The sequence below is a fragment of the Larimichthys crocea genome, chromosome XVII, assembly GCF_000972845.2.
Source record: "Larimichthys crocea isolate SSNF chromosome XVII, L_crocea_2.0, whole genome shotgun sequence".
In the NCBI taxonomy this organism is placed as follows: domain Eukaryota; kingdom Metazoa; phylum Chordata; class Actinopteri; family Sciaenidae; genus Larimichthys; species Larimichthys crocea.
In genome coordinates this window covers 20,225,094-20,241,978 of record NC_040027.1, presented here as the reverse complement: position 1 = coordinate 20,241,978, position 16,885 = coordinate 20,225,094, and the positions used below count along the sequence as shown (strand labels likewise).

At 39.9% G+C, this 16,885-nt stretch overlaps 1 protein-coding gene across 1 annotated transcript in view; it reads left to right on the top strand.

Moving 5' to 3' along the window:
* Positions 1-16,885, top strand: part of cacna1ea (calcium channel, voltage-dependent, R type, alpha 1E subunit a) — a 94,855-nt gene that overhangs the window by 24,928 nt on the left and 53,042 nt on the right. The window contains exons 4-6 of the mRNA XM_027290347.1: positions 6,573-6,839; positions 15,572-15,677; positions 15,792-15,931. Of these exons, the coding sequence (XP_027146148.1) occupies positions 6,573-6,839; positions 15,572-15,677; positions 15,792-15,931 (513 nt within the window). The remainder of the gene's footprint in view (positions 1-6,572; positions 6,840-15,571; positions 15,678-15,791; positions 15,932-16,885) is intronic.

The window sequence follows — 16,885 nt, the reverse complement described above, 5'->3', positions numbered from 1 at the left end:
ACAAGGGTGTCCCTTAGATAATAGTCCAAGTGAGCTTCCAGGCTCTTGTCTGAAACAAAACATTCTCTGTGTTAAGGTTGTCCTGTTATGTTGACTGCGGATCATAAATTACTGCAAAACAGGATAAATCTTAAAAAACTTGCTCTGTCCTTGTGACTGAAAACTTGGATGACACATCTGGTTCCCTGTTTTGTGATCGTTTGGAGCAGTTGTGGAAGGTTTTACTCTTTGAAAACATAAAACTAAGAGTATTTTTATACTCCCAGCCATGTGATAATTGCCTATTTGACATTATCTTTAATGTGTGTGTGTGTTGCTGCTTGACATTTTTATGTTGTATAATAAACTGCAGAGTATAAAGAGTTTGTGCTTGTTGGATAACATGACATTGATGGCTAAATGTTTTAAACTGTTGTTGCAGCACAACTGGGTAAGACCACTTTGTTGCTCAAATTGCAGGCAGTATGTGTAGAAGCTCATCTCTTCATGGACGTCTCGTTGCTATAGAAACTAATCTGATAATGACAGGCAGAAAACAATTTTATGTTCGGTTCGTAAGTTAAAAAAAAAAGAGAGAAAAAAAAGCAATGCAGAGTTTACATCAAGCCAATAAATAAGATTGTTGTGATCAATCAAAGCCTTAATGCTTCTGGATTGACAACTATACAACACACTACACTACCCAGCATCCTTTGGTGCAAGGATTCTTATTTGTATAGTGCTCAGACCTCCTAAATAAAGAAAATGTAGACTGAAATTGAGAATTTTAAAAGATAGAAGATACACTCAGTGGAATAAAAACAATGCAGTGAACTATAGGATATTGATGTTATGATGGCACAGCATGTTTGTGTGTTTTGAACTGATCTTTTATACCTGTACACTTAAAGCCCCTCCCATGACAGTCAACAAGTAGGTTCACCACACTGATGAAAATGTGTTGACACGTTTTACTCACACAGACACACAGATTCCTTATGTGACGTCTCTCTCTCAGTAAATAATGTGTCTTCTGCTGTATGCGTTAGTCATTGCACTAGCTGCCAGTACTTACACTCCTCTAATTACACTACTCGGTATTTAGTTTATGAATGAACATGTGTGAATACAAGTTTATATTTAGTTTTTGTTCCATTCAGAATTGATATATAGGATTCAAACTGCACAACCAAACAACTCCTGATAATATTTTTTAAGATGTGTTTTGGTGTTCCTTCATCCTTTCCTACTTGTTTTATTTCTTGCTATGTAGAGATTTTTAAATTCCTGCTCCAAATATATGTCCTGTGCTGCTTTTTTACATACTATAGGGTCCTTTTGTCCTTGTTGAGTTGGCACATGTCAGGAAACTAAACTTGTGGTGTTTCTGAATACGATATTTATAGCAGACCACATAGCTGCGCTATGCCTTATTAATGTGTCATCTTCTTACTATTCCAAATCCGTGTTGGACCGAGTTGCAAAACTCAAGCGTAATCATATAAACTAACCCTAAACTGAACACAGCAAATGGAAAATCACCAACTGGTAGGGTTTTGTTCATTATAGTCAACAACCACCATGGTTGTGTGTGTTGTAGATGTAATTAATTTAAGTTTTGTGTGGACAGAAATGGAGTAAACTCTTCACTGTTGCATGAAAATAGTTTTTGTGTTTAGTTCTCACGGAAAACGTGGGATGAATCCAAAGCGTGAAGCCTTTGTGGAGATGTTGCCAGGAAAAGATGGTCACATACTGTATGATAGCCAAAACGTGTAAACACATGTGCACTGTGAATTCACATGTGGGCTTTCACGCAACTATTTTTGTCTCAGCGTGAGTAACTAATTTAGTTACACGACTATCAAGTGAGGAGCATGATAATGACCAGGTTTCAAATACAAGCCTACCAGGTATCTCCGTTCATACGTTCTATTTCTGAGTTGAAATCTTTGTTCACACCTCAGTCCTGTGGCACAAAGTCCCATTACTACAGCAAGTACTGTCAACCTGCTGTCATGACAGCGGGTAACCTTGGTAACCCTGTGTTCCTCAGCTAGATTTTTGCAAGCTCGACATCTCTTACCGCACGGAGAAGATACCCCAACATTGACAATACAATGTCAAATTAAATGTCAGTTCTCTGCCAATATTTGCTTTCATTTATGTAATCATAGTTGCTGTATTGTTTTTTCACTAGGTAGGCTGCTGTTTTTAATACAGCCAGTCCATAACCCAGTAAAAAAAAGTTTGATTGGATTTCAGCTGTTAGAGTAGAATATTTTAGAGTTACTATAAATATTTAAAAAATCCTTTCAGTTACTTCTACGAGAAGGATGTTTTATTCCTTTTGAAGTACTGAGTTTGTAGTTTGTACATCAGTATCCACAGAGTTAGAGTTAACAAATACATTAATAAACACATTTATTTGGCACTGAACTGTGGCTATTTCACAAAGGGCTACAGATACCATTTTTTTCCTGAGGGCATTCATAACCCACAATATTCTACCTCTGATTGGCTAATACTCACTGCCTTCGTAGGAATATCAGGGTAAGCCAATAATAATAGGCAGAGTAGGGCAGGTCATGACTTTGCCCTCCTGGAAAATAAGATAAAACTACACATTTTTGAGTGACCTTTCATTGTGACCAGTCCAAAGCAAACCTTTGTCGTTGTCGTGCTGTTTAATCTATATCTTGGTGCCCACGTATTGACATTTATGACTGCAAACTTTAATACCAACTACAAATAAAAGGATTTGCTTTATATATTATTATTGTTAATGGTTCATAACTGATCTATAAGGCATTAGTAAATTGATTTGATTGAAATTGGTTGATCTGAGTCTCAAATATATTGCAGTCCTGTTTCAGTTGGGTTCAATCGGAGTCCTTCAATAAAATAACTAGTTTGATTCCAAAAGCTGTTTTTATAATTAGAGAACAAACTACCTACTCAAATCCTCATCCACAACAAAGTGGCTCTAACTGCTCGCTCTCTGCCTTTTTCCAGGAAAGAACCATCATCCTTCCACCCTAATCATCCCTGTTGCTAACACCTAATTACCATAATTCACCCCTCACCTCTCAGCCAAGAAAGCTGTGCCTGCTGCACGCTGTCCTCCTGGCAGAAAACATTGTAATGATATCACTCGCTTACTGCTGCACAGAGGAAGTGGTAGAAGTAACGTTTCTATCACACTTCAGCTGAAATAACAAAAAGGAAGTAAAATGTGATTCTCTTGTCTTTGTAACTGGGGAAAAAAAGACTTTTGTACATGTCTTCTCACCATTTATAACGAGCAGACGTCAGAAACTTGTCTGTTATGTGGTCTATTTTTAATACTCATAATGTGTTGGAGCAGTAATGAGTCGGAGGCCACACATCATTGATCACTGGCTTCGTCATACCACCATCACTAAATACCCATTAGTGTCAGCGTGTGGTTAAATCTCTCCTGTGGTTCATCTTTTTTTGACTTCTTTTTTTTTCAATCAGTTTACTGTCTCAGTTTAAAAAAGTAACTGATGGTGGCTTGTGAGTTCACACCAACTCTCTCAGCTTGATGCTCTTTATGACTAAAGGCATTCATTCAGGCATCAGGCATCTTCTACATGTTGAATATCTTTTGGGACAGTGGTTTTGTTGGTGTAGAGTCCCTGAGTATCATTTAAACAATAAGGCTACATGTTTTTTAGTTAGTTCATCTCTTCGTTTGTTAAAATAAGGTGTTTTCTGTGTGGATTAATAAACATGTGGTGCTATTTACACCAGCAGAAGGTGAGTTCATTATGATAAAGGAACATGTTATCCACTGCAAAGGTCTGGTTTGGATGTGTTTTTAATAGTTTTTAGCAGATGGCAATGTTGGTATGTCTGTCAGTCCAACACTTTGGTTTGAGACAGAGTGGCTGTGAAGTGAAGCAAATGCATAAATTTCAAAAACTGCAGTTCCACTTGAGGCTGGCTACAGAACAAAGCAATCTCCATAAGTCCTTATGTTAAAATGTCCAAATTTACAGCAGAAATAAACATTTACATGTGTACAGCCTGGTACAGAAGACAGTGTACAAATAACAAATAAAGGTGTCCAGAGAATAAATCCTCTTGACTTTGGTAGGTTTTCATTTAACGTCACCAAAGTTTTCACTTTTCCTCTAAGTTAGGACGTATATGTGATAAAAGTTGTATGTCCTGTGTAAAGGTATGTTTGTATTCATTCATCAGTTTGACAGCCTCACATCTGGTTGAACTCCTGGCAGAGGCCCAAGACACATATTGGCGTTGCTGAAGTCCTATAGGTTCAGGTTCAGAAGTGGACTCTGATTAGAGATACAATGGAGGAGGGCCAGAGAAATGTAAAAGGTTTCCAAATCTGGAATTTACCAAACGTATATTAAGGCTGTATCTTTCCATGTTGAACAAGATTGTCTGTGGTCTCCTCAGTGCTGATATTAAACCATCAACTGAAGAGCTCTTATGCCGTGTCTTAATTTCCGATACTTGCATTAGTACAGTAGTGTTGTCTCAATTCGAGTATGGCCATTATGTACTTACCAGAAATGAGAACATTTTACCGCTTTTACTTCTTCACTGAATTGCATTCGGGTGAAGCATTAGCACCAACATTTGACCGCCAAAATATAAACATAACACATGTGTACAACTTACACTTGTATCTTGTGGTATTCATCGCAACCACTTAGCTCCAGCAGCTTTCTCGCCACCATTTTCACAATCTCTCCACTTCCACTACATATCCAAAATGGTGACCGCTGAATCCCACACTCACCTTTTTGTTCATTATGAGAACACCATCCGGTACACTGCATTTTTCCATTTAAAAAATAAATAGCGAGTGTAAGTAAGGAAGAATGCAAACCAAGACACGTCACTAGTCTTGTTAAATAATAATGGATGACTTTGACAAAAAGAAGGAAGCTATACAGACAAAATTTGTTAGTATAATCAACTTACTTAGAGTTTATTGAGATTTGTTGACATTAAGAGAAATGTCACCAGATTGATCCTTTAAAATTATTTAAATTGATCTATAGTCATGACTCTCATCTGACAGATGGATCATCCCCACCCCACCCTTCCAACCCATAATGCATCATCCCCTGCTCTCCTGCTTCCCCTCCTTCATTGTGAAAATACCACGTCCCCATGAGAGTAGATATGATCACTTCCAGCCAGCACACAGCGGCACGACTCCCCCTCACTATCATGCCATGCAATAGTAGGTTCTGAACCCTGTAATTAACCAAAGATGCTTGTTGCTGTCCTCCAGAGTGTCTTTTACTGGCTGTGCATTTCAGAACAGGTGTTTACTCCCCTCCAGATCTGATGCGTGACCAGCATTCAGTTTCCCCGCCCCGAGGCGTGACCACGCAGAATGAACAACACAACTTGGAGCCAATATCACAGCGTGGCCCCCCCTCTTCAAATTGTAGTCACATTAAAAAAGTGACCCTGGAGTAAGCTTTTAGTATTTTACAGCATAAAAAGCATAATGTCTTTGTTAATATCTATTAACACGCTGTCAAATGTTCAATATGTTTGCTTGACATAATCTCTATTTGTCAAAATATCATCTGATATATTTGTTTGAATTGGACTTTCTCAGTTGAATGCACGTCTCTGTTTTTCTTTATTGTCTGGAAACACACTCAGTTTGTTAACTAGATTTGCGCAGAGCAAACTGCATGTGCGGGGTTGGACAGAGGTTAGGAGAGGAGAGGTGTGTTGATCCTGTCGCATTAGGAGACACTGTTGTCTTCTCTCCTCCTGCTCTTACAGTGCGGGGGAAGAAAGAGATACATCCTCCTCCACCATCCCACTGCAGACCACACGGATTGAGGATTTTTTTCCCCTCCTCTCTGTGTGACACGTAGTTGACAGCTTGTTTTGTTGGCGTTGTTTCGGGGAAAAATATCGTGGAAAATGCCAAAGTTTTTTTTTTTTTTTTTTTTCCGGTCGTCCTCTTACGCACGCAGTAGGATAGTGCTCTTGTGGTAGATGGTCAACACAGAAGAGGAGAGAGGAGAGATGAGTGATGTGCTCTGAATTACTCAGTGCACTAGTTTATTTAAAAATTCATGGATCAACCTGCTCTTCTGCTTTTCGCTCAGGGGACTGAGGATGGCTGAAGACGTGACCTGTTGCAGCTTTTCTTGAAGCTGTTTGTGTTTGGATGGATAAAACATTGCAGAATGAATCAGTTTCCACAGCTTTTTTAAAAGACGGATTGTTAAATGAGGCGGGACTGAAGTACTTTTATTTTGGATTTGGGTCCCTTTTTTTGTTATTTGCGCACTTGAACGGAGAGAATCGATGTGCTGGGCTCCTCGCTGGAGACAAATCCGTAAATGTTTTGAACAGATAGAAGTTGAAGAGCGTTTTTTTTTCTTTTTAAAATAAAACTGATGATGGACTAAAACTGGTCAGGATCTCGCCACTCTCTCGCGGCTCTCACACCGAACGCGCAGCACCGCGCCCTGCTTTCCAAGGAGACTATAACCTCCTTTTCTGTCTCCTGTCTCACACTTGTCTTCCCTTCCGTGTGATTTTTTTTTTGTTTTTGACAGAATGGCTCGCTTTGGAGACGACGTCCCGGGCTTGTTGAGCTCAGGGGATGGAGGGTCCGAGCGCAACCGGAACCGCGATGGAGCGGCCGTGTCCACAGGTGGCATCTCCCCAGCTTTCAAGCAGACCAAAGCACAGCGTGCCCGCACCATGGCCTTGTACAACCCCATCCCGGTCAGGGAGAACTGCTTCACCGTCAACAGGTCCCTGTTCATCTTTGGTGAGGACAACGTGGTCAGGAAGTACGCCAAGAAAATCATTGAGTGGCCATATCCTTTCTCTGCTTCATGGTGCAAATGAAGCCGGTTAAACATGTGAAATATACAAACACATCAATGTGTAAGGAAGTCAGGTATGAGTGAATTACAAAGGTGGGTAAATTGTTCCAGTTTGACTAATAGACATAAACACAAAGACAACAAATTATAATCCATCTGTGGCACCCAAACTTAATACAAATATCTCACATTTCCACAAGTAATTACGATTTCACAGAAGGCTGAATCTCTTAAACACTTGCCTATAATTTCTCTGTTTCAGCACCATGGAGAGCACACACAGAGCAATACATGAGAAATTCAACCAACACACACACACAGAGAGATCAGTCTGAAGACTGTGATAAAAAAGAGTGATACATTTTTTGGTTCATTAGTTGATTGCTTAATTTAAATACAACACCGTGCAACAGGAAATTAGGTTTTGATAAAGGAGAGAAGACATTCTTTGTTGAGTTTGAGTCATGTTATGACAATATATCTCTATCTAGACAAAACGTACTGCAGAAGGGGGAGGTGGTGTCAGTGGAAAACGGATTAGAGGAACACACAGGAGTTTCTCTGTTTATGGCTGTAAATCTTCTCTGTCAACAAAAGGCTATGAAGACCTGCTGTCCCTCCTGAAGAGTTATATACAGTAAACATATCAAGCTCAACTAGAGCTGCAATGATTAGTCAGTCAATCAGAGGAAATCCATCAGCAACTATTTGGATAATCAATTAGTTTTGATATTAATAATTTTGGTCATTGTTTGAGTAAAGATGCCAATGTGAGGATTAGCTGCTATTCTGTGTTTTATATGATTGTAAGCTGAATATATTTGGGTTTGGGACCAGTAATGGGACAAAATAAGACATATACTTAGACTTTAGGACACTGTGATAGTCATATTTGTGCTATTTTACCTTGTGATAACTGCAACCCCTCATTACAAGCCAACCAACCAAAATGTATCTGCTGCTATCTGCCTAGATACTGCTAATAATAATAATAATAATAATAATAATATATTTTATTTAGCGCTTTTCAAGGTACTCAAAGACACTTGACATAACATCAAAAACAATATGAAATAGTACACTAAAAACACAATAGACTGAGCTAAACATTATAAACAACCAGCTATTAAATCAGAGAGTGGCATTATCCAAATCTGTATTACATAACACTTTTATTAACTTTCAGTATCGCTATTACATTAATGACTACTGCTTTCTCAAACCTAATGACTCACACTTCTATTACTGAAATGGGAGAGACTAAATAATTTCCTCCGCCTGTTGCTGAGGAGGACGACCACACGCAAGCGTCCATTGGTGGCGTGTTTGTGCTGCTGTTGTGCAGCTCACCAGGTGCCCAGGCCAGGTGTGGCTTCTTCTCTGCTATTGTTCTGCTTCATTCAACTGCTTCCTGACTGACTGACTGGCCCACTGCTGATTTAAAAAAAAAAAAAAACATTCTATAAAAACGATCTATTGTTGATCGCTGTCTATTGTTGTTCCCTCTGGGTTTGTCCATTTATTGAGGTGGTTAAAAATAGATATAGGATGAATTTCAATCAACAGCTGGGGAAAAAATGTTGAAGCGTATTTGTATTTGTTGTTGGTTGGGTCATTACATTAACAATAGTACACCTACAGTGCACCTACAGGCTCATCTGACAAGCTGCGTCAAGAGTACAGACGGCTTTAAGTCAAAATAATGTGTTTGCTGTAGTGACCAGGAGGAAACGAGTCAGACTGAATAACCTCCAGGTTAATGTGTTGTTATGGAGGGAGTGTCTCATTACATCTAATGAGCTCTACTGTATCTGATTAACAGACATTAACAGGAATTATATGTAATGATGTCTGATCGCTGTGCCGTATAATATTACAACAAGTCATTACTCACTTAGTTGATCTATATTATATTGTTCGCTAATATGGTTTTGAGGGGAGTGATGCTGAGTTGAGTGTCGCTGTGTTCTTGTAAATATCCACTGTGACTGTGATGAGTGGCTCTGTTATACACAGTATAGGAAACTTGTTGGGAGTGTGAACATTCATGCACGTTAAATACACAAACATATTGATAATGGTACACACATTTATATCTATTATACTTGTGAATATACTCACTGATACATTCTTTGGTTAAGAGGAAACAAAACATTAACATATCCTCTTTTAAGATCTTTAACATCTTAGCAAACAGTGGCGATTCACACATCCAGCACTTACTGAGCAACATTATCATTTATTTGGAGTCGTTTTTCTGTCCACATAGCGACTGTAAGTTCAATATTTACTCTTTTTTTGGTCTCTACCGGCTCCTGTGGGATATATTTGGCTCTTTAGATGCTAAACATTCGATTTTGTTCACCAAACCTGGGTCTCCAAGCTGCTTGGTGCTGAGCAGGACGTGTATGGTGGGTTTTGAAAGATTTGTTTCCTGTATAAATAAATAGCTTCCTGTTGTGTCTGAAAAGGACTCTATGAGAGCATGAAAGAGTGAACCAAAACAGTGAAACTGCAGGCCTAAACAATGAGCTGAAACTTGCTTTAAGGCTCCATAAAATCTGATGATCTGCCGATTTAGGTGATGATTCTCTGTAGCTTATCTTAGCTCAGACTAGAAACAGAGGGAAACAAATAGCGTGGATTTGTCTAAAGGTTAAAAAAAAATACCTCTAATACGACGCACTATGGTTGTACAGCTGATGACTATAGGATGGGCTATTTTTTGGCCCGGAGCAGTGACTTCATGCAGTCTTGTCATTGGTGTGAGGTTGTCACCCATTAGACATTTTGGCTCTTCAGTGTACTAATCTATGATTTTTTTCCCCCACTGTATACAATGAAAAGCTTCATTTAAGGAGAAATTTCATTTTCCATTTTCATTTTACCTTAGAATGAGCCGGGATATTGGGTCCCATTACCCACCATGTTGCCATGTTTTTACAGCAGTCCAGAATGGACAAACCAAACGCTGGCCACCATAGTTTCTCCTGCACGCAGGGAAATGGGAAGGTGAAGCAAGGCAGTTGCAATCAATATCTGCTAGATGACAGAAAAATACTGCATACTGGCCCTTTAAACATCTTCACCTCCCCCAAAAGTACTTGCTTTCATCTTTCATTGTCTAAAACGTATTGGTTCACACAGAAATAGAAATAAAGGAGCACACACACAAATATGCACATATTTACACACACACACCATCTCTGCAGGACATCTCGTAAAAGGTCAGCCCTGTGTTTGGAGCTGTCACCTCACCATAAGAGGCTCTTTTTTCTCTGAGTGCTCAATTAACAACAGATGATCAATTCAGGAATCATCCAGAGGTCTCCATGACTGAGCACTCAGAGTGCTGTGTGTGGGCTTATGAAAGCATCTTACACTATGTTTTGATCTTTATTTGAGTACGTATTCTCTCTTATATGCCCCTGACATGCTCACAGGAGTAAGAGGTAGTTAAATATGCATGAACATGTATGTGTGAGCCTGACTGTCAGCCTACCTGCCTGAGGGTCGATGGAAAGGCTGATGGAGGGCTGGCAGGGAAGAGGCAGGGCTAATTAAGCGTGTGGCCTGAGTTTAGTGTAGCAGGCCTGGTGAGGGCTTACAGCTGCTCCTCCTGTCTGATCCCCACTGGGATCTCCCGCAGTGGGAAGTTTCCCATTGAGATGGTACACCTCTAAATAATTGATTGATGGATTTAATAGTTTGTTTCATCAGGGCACACAAAAATAACCATATGCATGCTGGTTGTCAGGCTTTCAGTTTTTAAGTGTCAAGACAGGTAGGCATTTTCGGTTACTGGATAGGAAATGCTACAAATGACTTTATGCTTTTATGGCAAATGTCAGAGGCCTAACCAGGGTTTGAAATACATGAAAATTGAATTAAGGCTGCATTTTAGGTTGAAAATTCTTTGTATATGCCTCTAGGGTGAGTTTATCCTTGAGAAACGCCATTAATTTCCCTCTAACTAAATTCAATCCTTGCATGAAAAATGGAAATGGAAAATTATCAAGGAAATGACCCGTGTGTCCCCAGTGTAGTTATGATGCTACTCTCATTTATTTCCAATTATAAAAACATTTTTCTACTTAATTCTTGCTTTTTTACTTCTTTTAATGAGACAGCATGTTTACAGTGAACATATCAGAAGAAAATGAGGCTTGTAATTGCAGCCTTGCACTATGCTCAACTATGCACTGCTCTCCAATCTGTGCAGAGAAGATGAATATAACCAATCCGCAAAACATCACACATATTGTATGTTTCACCTTCCTTCTCTGGTTATCTCTGGGCCTCAGGTACTGTGGCTGCCTCTTCATTTCCTGACTGAGAGGTATATATACGAGCTGGCTGTGGCTCTGAGTTGATATGGTTTACCCACAGGGCTGGCTGAACTATGGCCGCATTTATTTATCCTCAGGATTGATCGGCTGGCTCAAACAGGCCACTGTGGTGTGGAGGTGATGTGGAATTAAAGAAAGATTGAACTGTGTTTGGTGCAGCAGGTCTATTAAATCCATTCATTTGACAGCATCTTTCATCTTATGGATATTTTATTAACGGCACAGTTTGAAGTTGTAGTGTGTATCAGTGTTTTCATTCCTCAGGCTTAAATAGAGTTAATTTTACTCCAAATGGGGATTACACGCCTGGCTTTGTTCTGTGTCTTTATATTCAATTTTACTCTCTGTCTTTACCACACACTCATACACACACACACAGGCAGCTGATGATTCACAGATTTCCAATAAGCCAATCTCAGATGCCTGTGATTCCTTCTGATTTTCACCTCTATGTAATAATAATCACAGGGGCTTGGATCCAGTCTGGGCTTGAGCGTATTCACAGATGCACAGGGCATCACACTCTGTCTCCATGTCTATTTTTACACGCATGTTTGAGGAATCGAGGCAGAGTGCCAGCGTCACTGTGACTCACAGGATTGCTCACGAGCTGCGAAAGCTGGTAGACGATCCGTGATTAACGTCACAAACCAAAACAGCACAGAGCAGGGGAGAGGACGGGTTTTTGGTTGAAGACACTTGTTGAGTGTGTAACTTATGGTGAATCCAGTATTGATTGGTTCTGTATTCTATGGAGAGACTTTATTAAAAGGCCTGGGGTTAGTCAGGGAATATCACTCATATCAGGTATAACCCATCTGTTGTTTGGAGGCTCTTGGGCAGATAAGTCAACACACTTTTGAGACTGCAGAATATACGAGTGCATCAAAAAGGTTGCAGAGGCCAAATCAGTAATAACTACAAAGGCACTCAGAAAGTGCAGACTAAGGCCAGTAGGAGAAACTATGTTGAAAAATGTGAAAGGCCCTATCTGGTACCAGTGTTTAGTTTGTCCATTGTGGGCCACTGTAGAGCCATGTTGTAGTTCAACATGGTGGACAGTGTGGAAGAGGACCTGCTGTGTCGGTAGGTGACAACTGACAAGAAGACAGAGGTTGCTTATAGAGGAGATTGTATTATCACAGAGTATTATCACAGAATGTGGAGTTCCCCTCAGCTCTGCAGAGGTCTTGTTTTGTTTACTGCCTCACAACTTTGCTGTTATGATTGACTTTCACTACTCCCATTGTGCCATTTGTGGCCACAGCTGGCTGCTGTTTTCAATGAAAAACCCACTGTATACTACCAACCCAGCAACAAATAGCAGATAGACACAAGCTAGTTTTTTATCCAAAAATAGCACAAAGTTTATCTGAATTTAGAGAAAATTCACGACTCCATTCAGTATTGTTATGGGATTATTAGGAGTTGGTGCATCGAGATAAACAGCTGCCAATTCTCCAGTGTCAGGATTTATCTTAAGCTGGAGGAAGAAGGCGTAACAAGATGACATAATTAAATGAGCGCTCGTCAAACCTCAGTTGGGGAAAACATATGTAGGACAATGTAAAGAAAGCAAACCTTCACGCTTGATGTATTAATTTGAAGAACTGTCTTCAGTGGACATATAATTTACTGATTTATTCCCCAAATCTGTTGCACGTTGTTGCATTTTGCTTTTATCAATACATCAACTTTTCCTCCTCAACCAAGCATAAGAACTTTTTTGCAATGTTATTTGGGAAGTTTTTGAAACTAAAGCTTTTATTTGGAGTTGGTGGAGACCAAAAACGGAGCTGTGTAAGAGGCTATCAACTTAAAAGTGTCCAAAACATCAGTTGTTGCAGGTTTAAGGTGCTTTTTAAGTCACAGAAAAGAAGTCAGGCACTTTCGGGCAGAACAAAGAGAAAAGTTAATACAAAAAATTATGCGTAATTGATTAAAACATCAACTGGTTTTTAGATGCAGGGTTTTAAAAACAGATTGATTAAACATGGAGCTCTATATAGACAGCACACCGACCAACATTGTTCCATCACCTGATGTGATGACCCCAAATACAAAAAAAAAACTATCACCACTATATAAAAATATTTATAGCATATAACAATATAAAGAATGTATGTAATGTATCACATTTATGTCTATCAACATTACTTCAAGATATGACCACACATTCAAATATACGACAAAGTCATAAACATTTTTAGGTGATGCCTTTGACAATAATGATAAGATATGATCTGTCAGGTAGTGGTTAAAATTAGCCTCATATACAGCACAAAGCTGTAGCCTCTGTGTGTGTATGTTACAGACATAGTTCAGCTGCCCAGTAACCGTCTTATAGCATTGACTTTTGGCTGGAAGAGAAGCCTGTTGCCGTGGATACCTCTGTTTTTCTATCTTCATTTTCTCTCTTTCCCCCCCTTTCTTCTCTCTCTCTCTCTCTCTCTCTCTCTCTCTGTCTCCCTCTGTCTCCCTTCATCTCGTCTTCCCCCTCCTGTTTGTTGTGTGTTTAAGGGAATGCAGGGTGTGGTGACTGGCTGCTGCTTCTCTCAGTGAGGCTAAACTGATGCTAGTTGCTGTTGAGAAGCGAATCAAATCATACACCTTACTTCGTGAAAGGACAACAACAACAACAACAAAAAAAAGCCAAACAAATCCCCCGGGCAGATACTATTAAATGAAACCACTTTTTACTATTTGTTTTCATGCTCATCACCTACTGGTTGCTGATGGCTGCTACGGTTTTGTTTTTCCAAAACCTGTCAGCAATTAACACGAAATCACTGAGTCAATCTGTGGCTCAGCCAAGGTTTAAGTTAGAATCCCTGTGGGCTGGTGGGAGTAAGATTGTATTTGCTCTGTTTATTTAGCTTCATGGCTTACATGTCCCTGAGTAACCTTGCTGGGTACAGCTGCCAGCGCAACATCGATGTCAGTCTTATTTGGTCTCATTGCCTCCTCCTCACCTACCGGTTTCGCAAGCTCCTAACTCTCTATGCAGCCATCATCTTCTCCTCCACTGATCATCCTTCATCCTCCTTATCACCTTTTCCCTGTGTCTTCTTGTCTGTTATCTCTGCCTCCTTCTTCCTTCCGCTCTCTCCCTCCCTGTCTCCACTCTGCAGATTTAAGCTCCCATCCTTCCTTCCTTCCTACCTCTTCTGCACATAACCAGGAGAAAGGAAGACTGCCCACGCAGAGCATTAGATAGAGTACTTTGCTGGTTTAACTCAACCCCAGAGTGCCTTGAGTTGAACGGACAACCAGTGCTGGTCCCACAGAACAGGAGGTGAAGCTTGTAGCGACAGTGACCCTGTTTATAAGATCATGTCTTAGGTCCACCCACTCACCTCCATAAGCCTTCTGTTGCCTCGGTTGTATGTGTATGTGTGTGTGTGTGTGTGTGTGTGTGTGTGTGTGTGTGTGTCACTGTCTGTGGCAGCTGACCTCAAATAAGGTACAGCCTGTGTCTGGTTGTGTCTACCGCCCCGGGGCTTATAACATGCCAGGTTAATTCTGTTTCATACAGAGGAATTAATGTCGGCCTGTCTATCTATGCTTACATGACAGTGTAATTGCAGTGCTGCTGGGATTGATTTGCTGTAATTACCTCAATTATTTTGCCCAATCGTTTAACTGAATCTTTCCTATTCTAAGTCCATAGACTTTCTGTGCTTTGTTTAGACATTATAGAAATATTTTTAGTACCATTAATTGCACTACGCACATTTCCTGAACCGCTATTGTGCTCTGATGAACAGATCGCATGACACTTGTGTTGGGCTGTGACCTAGAAACCTGTTTAGTGCTCTCTCTCTCTCGCGCTCTCTCTCTGTCTATTCTGTGAACAACCCATGTCTAATTTAAATCCACTTACTTAAAGAATGAGGCTGGTAATATTGGTAATATTTTTCTTATTGTTATATGAAAATACCAAAACTAACAATGAACCGATCTTACTAACAAACATTGCACGTGTATCCAGATCACATCACTGAGCCGCATTGTTGCACTGGGTGACATGTTCCCTCATTACCATGAATAAGAGCACCAAAGTTTATTTTGAGATATGCTATCCCGCTGCAGTAAATACTCACTACTGCACCAAATCTGTGGTTTAAAATAGTCCCTAACAAATACACCTTTTCTTTCTTCTTTTTTTTGAGGAATGTTTTAGAAAATTATTGAGCCTTTTAAAAAAAGTTAATACACATGACCTGAAAGTAGCCTGACTGACTATAATGTGTTTGGTATTGATTTTTCTCAAGGTTGGGGTTAAAATTCACCAGCCTTATCCTTTATATTAACATACTTTATTAGACGCTCAACATGAGGTCAGTCAGAAGTTCCTTAACTTCAGCCTTCCACTCCATTCGAGTACATGATCCTCACCACCATCATCGCCAACTGCATCGTCCTGGCTCTGGAGCAGCACCTTCCTGGAGAGGACAAAACACCCATGTCTAAGAGACTGGTGAGATATTCACATATGGAAACATCTGCACACACAACCACACTTAATGCTTTTCTGTCAAGTCACTCATCTGATCTGATGATCTCATCTTTCGTGTCTTGTTTGCATCTACAGGAGAAGACTGAGCCCTACTTCATCGGGATGTTCTGCTTTGAGGCTGGGATAAAGATCATCGCCCTGGGCTTTGTATTTCATAAAGGCTCCTACCTCAGGAACGGATGGAACGTCATGGACTTCATCGTGGTCCTCAGTGGGTGAGTCGCACGGGGTGTTTGTGTGTATTCGGTGAGATTTACTGTATTCAAAACACCCTTCTTCTTGTGTATTTATTTAAGGCTCCAAGTTATTTCATCATGTTTTGTTGCTCATATTTTTTTCTTGCTTGCTTGTGACTTTTCCTAAATTTTTAATTTTAATTTAACACTATTGCCAAAGGGATCCACGGCCTGTGAAGAAAAGTCACATAAGCAGGTTGTTTAATGGAGTTTTGGTAACCCGGCAATATTAGAACTTTGGTGTTGGTCTAATTATCATCACATTAACATGTTTCATTATATTTACTATTTATTTTTCACTTCACAGTGAATACAAAATTATATTCTTGTTCTATTTTGTGATTCTGAAGATCTGCTATCTGTCCGATGGCAATTTGGATGGCATTTATGTAATTTAATTAATCACTGATGGACACTGATGACTTACTGTCATTGTGTGACACATCTATAAAAGCTGAAGCATTACATTGTGGAACTTGGTGTACATACTGTATATATGGGTTCTACTTGTTTATTTGTTTGTGTTCCATCATAGATATTTCTGAGTGTACGTTTGAAACATAGTGCCAAAGCTCAGAGTGTGTTGGCTCAGACTGTTGCCATCTTGGCAGTCCTGCCTCCGCCGGCTCCTGGCTAATCCAGAAATGGGCAAAGATGTGTTGGTGGAGCTGAGGCCAGTTGAATGAAACCTGAAACAAGCCACCTGTGGTGGCACCCACCTATCAATCAAAGTGGACACGCTCTTAATTATGTATAATTTGTCTTAAAGGGTCAGAGGTTGCTGGTTGGTTTAAAAAAAACTGTGCTGGGATTTTGAAAACAACCTGTTACTACCTAAGTACCATGTTGGATTAATGTGATGTGGAGCTGGAGGCAAACCACAAGCAGCTGTGGACTGTTGTGAGGTGGTTACAGCTTGTAAACCATCACCTC